General features: G+C 38.2%; 1 protein-coding gene across 1 annotated transcript; it reads right to left on the bottom strand.

The window, feature by feature from the left end:
* Positions 1–4,342: 4,342 nt before the first annotated feature.
* LOC134322139 (zinc finger protein 431-like) lies at positions 4,343–6,984 on the bottom strand. The gene is made up of 2 exons (XM_063004009.1): positions 6,924–6,984; positions 4,343–5,473 (listed from the first exon to the last, which is right to left on the bottom strand). Exon 2 carries the CDS (start codon positions 5,454–5,456, stop codon positions 4,494–4,496), a length of 963 nt encoding a protein of 320 aa, XP_062860079.1. The 5' UTR covers positions 5,457–5,473; positions 6,924–6,984; the 3' UTR covers positions 4,343–4,493.
* Positions 6,985–8,984: the final 2,000 nt, after the last annotated feature.

Genomic DNA, 8,984 nt, shown 5'->3' with positions numbered 1-8,984 from the left:
CTACTACTTGTATTAAATGACCACGAGAAAAAATAAATAAATAAACAGTTAGTTAAAACGACAGTTTTATTGATATTTTTGTCTTGTGTATTCATGGATAGTAAACAGCTCTAAAAGCGTGAGGTCTATCAGTTATCACATGCTACTATGTTTGGCTAGTAAATAACAGTGACAGCTAATAGCTAAGCTAAATGCTAAGGATGCGTATAACACACAACGGCTCATACAAATGAACACAAAACATACATTAATATTTTAATTAAATCATTTATTACTTACACTGACAATATAAAACTTTCAGTTTCACCAAAACACCCACAATAATCCATTTATTTTGTTTATTTCTCTGCTACTACTCGTTTATTTGTGACGTTCAGCTAAAGGCTGCATTGGTGCCTCCTACTGCACAGACAGATAATTCCATTCAACAGCTAAATATTGTTATAATAATAATACTAATTACTATTATTATATTATAATTATTATAAATATTATTACTACTATAAAAGGGCAAAGGAACAACTTTCAGTCAAACAGTTTGAATGAGTGAATAAAACAATCAGCCATCTCAAATAGTCCATATACACAAAAATGCTAAACTATGAAATCATTCCTAAACAAGTATAAACCATAAATAAACATATATATTATATTTAAAATGAACAAGTAATTGCTCCCAGACTTGTTTTTTAAGCTTTGGGTGTTATACAGTGCTCTGAAAAAGTATTCTTCTAAATTTCAGCTCATTTGTCACATTTTAGACTAATTTTAATATAACATAAAGACAACACAAGGAGCAAAACACAGCTTTAAAATGATCATTCTATTTATTAAAGATAAAGAATCAATTAAAAATATGTCATCCATGTGAAAAACTATGTTATGACCAGTCATCCAGATCCTCAGAGCATCACACCGCCACCATGTTAGACTGTTGGTATACTGAAATGAATACTTAGCTTTTCAAAAAACAGTTACAGATATGATTCCAGGAGCACCATACACACAGTGACGTATAGAGGCTAGAATATCGTGATATTTACTGCTTCTCTGTAAATTGTGCTGGGGAATTACACGTGAAAGAAGGAAAGATGAATGGAACAGTGTACTGGGACATACAGGAGGAGAATTCATCCACCAAGAAACAAAATCTCTGTATGATTCAACAAGACAGCAACCCAAAAACAGGAAGCCAAAATAAGTTAAGTCAAGTTACTGACTTTGCTGGCCAATCTCTTGACTTTAAGTCCAAATTTCAAGTACATTAACGGGACCCTCATAAGCTTAAAGGCAGATTTCTGAGAGAAATAGCATGAAACTGAACAACAATGCAGCAAAAAGTCAATTATTTCAATCCAAAGATGCCTCAAACGTGTGCTTTCCAACAGCTTCGAAACTACTTTTTATATATTTATTTATGTTTATGAATACGCCTTGCTTATATTTCTAAAAAGAAGTCAAGGCATCATGCATAACTTTAAAGTAGATATACTGTATGCACCATAAACAGCAACAAATGTCTTCCACTTCAGCATTTGTATGTAGGTATTACACTTTTTAAGTCTTACACATTTCGTGTAGATCCTAAGTTTGTAAAAGTTTTAAGATGACGCAGAGACCTATGGCTGATGCGTGTTCCACTAACATCCAGTCCACTTGATCCATAAAAGAGCAAAAAGACTGCACTTTTCTTTATATGTCGAACCTTTATTTAACTACAAACATATACTGTAAACCTAAAATGCATATACTTGTAAAATATAATCTACAGCATCTAATTATTCTAACAAATTAATCTAATTTACTCCATCCTAAATCATCTTAAATCTAACCTGCACACTCACACTGAGCATAGCAAATATGACTGCCGTTCTTAAATGACAGCTATCACTTAAACATTTCTACGTCTGGTAAAGGTCTTGCCACTGCATCATCTATTACCATCTGATTTGGTTCCTCCATACCACAAGAACGAGCCAAACTCCAGCGTATAATCAGGACAGCGGAGAGGATTTGAATGTAGTCTGCCAACACTCAAAATTACAGCAGACCCCTCTGATCCTGGACATCACCTTTTTCAAACACTTACATCTGGCAGAAGACTCAGGGCAATCAAAATGTTGTTCCCTTGATTCAATACTTGTAAACAGTTGGTGTGCTGTCTGGTCTGTTAAATATGTTATATATTTGTGTATTATCTGTACTATTATGTCTATTATTATCTCCAAAACAAATTCCTCATATGTGTAACATACCTGGCAAAATAAATTGATTCTGATTCTCAACTGGATTCAAGGCAGGACTTTGACTCAGCCACACCAAAAACCTTGATTTTTTTCTGTTGAGCCATTCACAGATGGACTTGCTTGTGTGCTTCAGATCATTTTCTGTTGCATGATCCAACTGCACTTGAGCTTTAGGTCAAGAACTGACAGACAGACCTTCTCCTTCAGGATTTTCTGATAGAGAGCAACATACAGTGTATCACAAAAGTAAGTACACCCCTCACATTTCTGCAAATATTTCATTATATCTTTTCATGGGACAACACTATAGACATTAAACTTGGATATAACTTAGAGTAGTCAGTGTACAACTTGTATAGCAGTGTAGATTTACTGTCTTCTGAAAATAACTCAACACACAGCCATTAATGTCTAAATAGCTGGCAACATAAGTGAGTACACCCCACAGTGAACATGTCCAAATTGTGCCCAAATGTGTCGTTGTCCCTCCCTGGTGTCATGTGTCAAGGTCCCAGGTGTGAATGGGGAGCAGGGCTGTTAAATTTGGTGTTTTGGGTACAATTCTCTCATACTGGCCACTGGATATTCAACATGGCACCTCATGGCAAAGAACTCTCTGAGGATGTGAGAAATAGAATTGTTGCTCTCCACAAAGATGGCCTGGGCTATAAGAAGATTGCTAACACCCTGAAACTGAGCTACAGCATGGTGGCCAAGGTCATACAGCGGTTTTCCAGGACAGGTTCCACTCGGAACAGGCTTCGCCAGGGTCGACCAAAGAAGTTGAGTCCACGTGTTCGGTGTCATATCCAGAGGTTGGCTTTAAAAAATAGACACATGAGTGCTGCCAGCATTGCTGCAGAGGTTGAAGACGTGGGAGATCAGCCTGTCAGTGCTCAGACCATACGCCGCACACTGCATCAACTCGGTCTGCATGGTCGTCATCCCAGAAGGTAGCTGACGCACAAGAAAGCCCGCAAACAGTTTGCTGAAGACAAGCAGTCCAAGAACATGGATTACTGGAATGCCCTGTGGTCTGACGAGACCAAGATAAACTTGTTTGGCTCAGATGGTGTCCAGCATGTGCGGCGGCGCCCTGGTGAGAAGTACCAAGACAACTGTATCTTGCCTACAGTCAAGCATGGTGGTGGTAGCATCATGGTCTTGGGCTGCATGAGTGTTGCTGGCACTGGGGAGCTGCAGTTCATTGAGGGAAACATGAATTCCAACATGTACTGTGACATTCTGAAACAGAGCATGATCCCCTCCCTTCGAAAACTGGGCCTCATGGCAGTTTTCCAACAGGATAACGACCCCAAACACAACCTCCAAGATGACAACTGCCTTTCTGAGGAAGCTGAAGGTAAAGGTGATGGACTAAACCCAATTGAGCACCTGTGGCGCATCCTCAAGTGGAAGGTGGAGGAGTTCAAGGTGTCTAACATCCACCAGCTCCGTGATGTCATCATGGAGGAGTGGAAGAGGATTCCAGTAGCAACCTGTGCAGCTCTGGTGAATTCCATGCCCAGGAGGGTTAAGGCAGTGCTGGATAATAATGGTGGTCACACAAAATATTGACACTTTGGGCACAATTTGGACATGTTCACTGTGGGGTGTACTCACTTATGTTGCAGCTATTTAGACATTAATGGCTGTGTGTTGAGTTATTTTCAGAAGACAGTAAATCTACACTGCTATACAAGTTGTACACTGACTACTCTAAGTTATATCCAAGTTTAATGTCTATAGTGTTGTCCCATGAAAAGATATAATAAAATATTTGCAGAAATGTGAGGGGTGTACTCACTTTTGTGATACACTGTATATGGTTCCATCTGTTATGACCAGCCATACAGATCCTGCAGAAGCAAAACAGCCTCAGAGCATCACACCACCACCATGTTAGATTGTTGGTACACTGAAATGCAGAATTAGCTTTATACCAGAAACACTGTAACTTTAACTTCTTACTCTTATTTTGCCTGTCCCAACTTTTTTGAGTGTGTTGCAGACATCAAATTTTAAATGTGATTATATTTACAAAATACAGTGTAGCTGATCAGTGAAAACATTCAAGAGAATTAACGAATCACATTCTTCTTTTTATTGCATTTTATATGTCACAACTTCTCTGAAAACTTCTGACTATTACTCTGAAATACACTTCATAATTTTGATAAATTCAAGGTTCAAGGTTCAGTCTCTTGAATGTAATTTGATAGTAAATATCTGGACACGGTGTGAGCATCAGTACAGCTTCTCTCCTGTGTGAATGAGCTGGTGGGTCTGTAATCGACTCCGTCGAGTGAAACTCTTTTCACACTGTGAGCACTGATACGGTTTTACTCCGGTGTGACTTCTCTGATGCTGCTGCAGGTTACTCTGGTAGGTAAAAGATTTTCCACACTGGGAGCACTGGTATGGTTTGACTCCGTTGTGATGAAGCTGGTGTTGCTGGAGATTCCAGCGGGAGGAAAAACTCTTCCCACACTTTAAGCACTGGTGTGTTTTTTCTCCTGTATGAATGCGCTGGTGTCGCTTGAGATCGCTCTTCTGAGTAAAACCTTTCTCACACTGTGAGCACTGATACGGTTTTACTCCAGTGTGACTGTGCTGGTGTTGAAGAAAATTGCTATGTACAGTAAATCTTTTCCCACACAGAGAGCACTGGAATGGTTTCTCTCCAGTGTGGATGAACTGGTGTCGCTGGAGATTATTCTTCTGAGCAAAACTCTTTCCACAGTGTGAACACTCATATGGTTTCTCCCCGGTGTGAATGCGCTGGTGTCGTTGGAGATTCCCATAGTTAGAAAAACCTCTTTTACACTGTGAACATGGAAAGGGTTTTTCTCCTGTGTGGGTCCGCTCGTGTGTTTGGAAATGTGTCAGGTTGGAAAAGCCCTTTCCACACTGAGAGCAGTGATATGGGTTCTCTCCTGTGTGAATGCGCTGGTGCTGTTGGAGACAGCTCTGTCGGGTAAATCTCTTCCCGCACAGTGAGCAGTGATACGGGTTCTCTCCGGTGTGGAAGCGCTGGTGTTGCTGGAGATGAATCTGTTGAGCGAATCTCCTTTCACACTGTGTGCACTCGTACGGTTTCTCTCCCGTGTGAACGCGCCGGTGTACTCTCAGTTTGCCCTGGGAGGTAAAAGTCTTCAGACAATGTGAGCACTCATGTAGTTTCTTTTCTTTGGGGGTAAGCCGGCGCATTTTAAGATTTGAGGATTCTGGAGCAACAAAGGAAAAGAAATATAATATAATCAAAGTTAATTATTGATCTTTTCATTTGTCCTAAAAACAGTTGCAGATATGATTAGGTTATAAAAACCTAACAAATGGTGGGGAATGCGGGTAAAGCTCTTAAGCTGTGCAAAGTGGAGAAATGCTAGGCCCAATACCATAAGTATTTGGACATAGGTATAACTAACATCTAACACTTTGGTTACATTCTTGACAGGACAGGTAGTTTTACTTGATTTATCAGTTTAGTATCAAACACAGTCATGGACAATTTCGTATCTCCAGTTCACCTCACTTGCACGTCTTTGGACTCTGAGAGGAAACAGGAGCTCCCGGAGAAAATCCACACAGACACAGGAGAACATGCAAACTCCACACAGAATGAACTCAGACCACCCCACCTGGGAATCAAACCCAGGACCTTTCTGCTTTGAGGCAACAGTGATACCCACTGAGCCACTGTGCCGCCCCTACTTCAGTATTAAATATATTTTAGTGTGTGTTGTACTGGTATGAGTGGATCAGACACAGCAGCGCTGCTGGAGTTTTCAAACACCTCACCGTCACTGCTGGACTGAGAATCGTCCACCAACCAAAAATATCCAGCCGACAGCGCCCCGTGGGCAGCGTCCTGTGACCACTGATGAAGGTCTAGAAGATGACCGACTCAAACAGCAGCAATAGATGACCGATCGTCTCTGACTTTACATCTACAAGGTGGAACAACTAGGTAGGAGTGTCTAATAGAGTGGACAGTGAGTGGACACAGTAACTCCAGCAGCACTGCTGTGTCTGATCCACTCATACCAGCACATGGACTACAATCAGTACCAGCTTCTATATGGTAAGTGGAGCTGATAAAATGGACAGTGAGTGTACAAACAAGGCGGTGGTTTTAATGTTATATCTCTCACTGTGGTTTGCTGGAGTTCTAGAGCTCTAGAAATGATCTCTTATATGTATAGATGAACTTTTGTTTTCTATTAAATCAGTACAAGGTAAAAAGCTTTTTTAAAAATGTAAAAAAAATGGCAGATTTTTAACTGATATACACGACCTTACAAATGGAATGTAACAAATTTTTTTTTAAATGCTTTTTTCCACTTTTTCCATGTTTTAAGTGTTTTATTCAGCCAATCATCCAACAGGATTAGAGCTGAATAACTGTAATACATTGTGATTTTTTTATCAAACTGATTTACCCAGGACTATTAGCATTACATCTCAAGCTTTTATTTACTTTTATTATTAATACAATTTTACTAAACAATAATTATTATTGTTTTCCACAAATAGCCAAACAATAGTGTCCAAAATACCCAAACCTGCAGTTTCACGCAAACAACTCAACCACATACTAATAACAACATACTAATAAAAGCATATTTTATATCACAAAGACATGCGTTTATAAATATACATTATTTCATTACTTACATTATGATTTAAAATGTTCAGCTTTAACAAAACAAAATGTTCTTGTTCTTTTTAAGGCTGTTGGAATCCAAAGGTAAATATTATTACCGCCACCTACAGGACTGAACTGTGTATAAACGTGTTAATACGAATCTGTGGTGGGTTCATTATCTTTCATATTTATTTAGGAGATATAAGTCGAAAAAAATTCCAGCATTGACTAGTAAACTTCATTGTATTTTATAAATATAAACAACAACACACACTCTAAAAAAGTTGGGACAGAGGTGTGTTAAGTAACAACGGTTTTCTGAAGTACTCCTGAGCCCATGTTGCTGTATTTATCACAGCAGAATGACATTTTCAAAATACATACAAAATGCAAAACACAATGATCACACTGGAAATCTTTCTACTTCTTTCTATTAAATAAAGATTCAACATTAAAGAGATGAACAAATCACAGATTCTCCTTTTTATTGTATTTTACCAAACAGCCAAACGTTTCTGTGTTAATTCTCTTCAATCTTTATTAAATAGATACAAGTAGAAAAGATTTCCAATGTTTTCACTGATCGACTACATTGTAGTTTGTAAATGTAATCACATTTAAAATTAAATGCAACACACTCTAAAAAAAGTTGGGACGGCGACGTGTTCCCCCGTGTACCATCAGTGTTCCTATGAAATTTTACGTTTACATTTTCAGCATTTAGCAGATGCCTTTATTCAAAGCGACTTACAGTATACAGTCTGAGCAATTGAGGGTTAAGGGCCTTGCTCGAGGGCCCAACAGCAGCAACCTGGCAGTGGTGGGGCTTGAACCTTAACCACTAGGCCACAGCTGGCCCTATTAATGAGACTTTTTAATGCTTTGGGGACTGAGGACACTAATTGTTGCGAATTTTATATTTTGATGGGACACTTTGTTTTACTGGTTACGCGTCAACTAATGACGATCAGTTAAAAAAACTGGCGAAATTTTTGGTAGGTCATTTTTGGGTCAATTGTAGTAGGTGATACAGTGCCGCAGTGAGAAGCGCTGTCACCTCATAGCATGAAGAGCCTGGGTTCTATTCCCCTTTCTGCGTGGAGTTTGCTGGTTCTCGCATGTCCTGCATTTTGATTAATGTATCAAACCCACTGTGATAGAGTGCTAAAAGAGAAAATCAATGAATGGATGGATGAATTGATGAATGAATAAATGAATTATTTATTAATTAATTGATGGATGGACAGGTGGATAAATGGATGGATGGATGAATTGATGGATGGATGGCTATATGGATGAATAAATGAATGAATAAATATATTGATAAATGAATGAATTAATTAATTAATGGACGTATGTATGATGGATAAATAAATTGATGGATGGATATTGGGATAAATGAATGAATGAATAAATTTAATTAAATGATGAATGGATTGATTGAATGAATTAATGAATAAATGAATGAATTATTGAATGGATGGATGAATGAATTGATGGATGGATGAATGAATTGATGGATGAATGAAATAAATAGATGGACTGATGGATGAATGGATAAATAAATTGATGGCTGGATATATAGATGAATTAATGAATTGATGGAAGGAAGGATAAATGGATGAATGAATAAGTGAATTAATTAATGTATGAATAAATTAGTGATTGAATGAATTGATGGATGGATGAATTAATTAATTAATGGATGTATGGATGGATAGATGGATGGATAAATGAATGGATGGATGGATGGATGGATGGATAAATGAATGGATGGATAAATGAATATATGGATGTATGGATGGATGTATGGATAGATGGATGGATAAATGAATGGATGGATGGATGGATGGATGGATGGATGGATGAATATATGTTTGGATGGATGAATGTATGGATGTTTGGATGGATGAATGGATGAATGTATGGATGAATGTATGGATGTTTGGATGGATGAATGGATGAATGGATGGATGTTTGGATGGATGAATGGATGAATGTATGGATGTTTGGATGGATGAATGGATGAATGTATGGATGTTTGAATGGATGAATGTATGGATGTTTGGATGGATGAATGGATGGATGTT

Source organism: Trichomycterus rosablanca, chromosome 10 (assembly GCF_030014385.1).
Source record: "Trichomycterus rosablanca isolate fTriRos1 chromosome 10, fTriRos1.hap1, whole genome shotgun sequence".
Lineage (NCBI taxonomy): Eukaryota > Metazoa > Chordata > Actinopteri > Siluriformes > Trichomycteridae > Trichomycterus > Trichomycterus rosablanca.
The sequence above is the reverse complement of the archived record's forward strand: the minus strand, read 5'-3'. Positions and strand labels throughout refer to the sequence as shown.

Coding starts and splice junctions, on each gene's coding strand:
- LOC134322139 (XM_063004009.1), bottom strand. CDS start 5,456: ATGCGCCGGCTTACCCCCAAAGAAAAGAAACTACATGAGTGCTCACAT.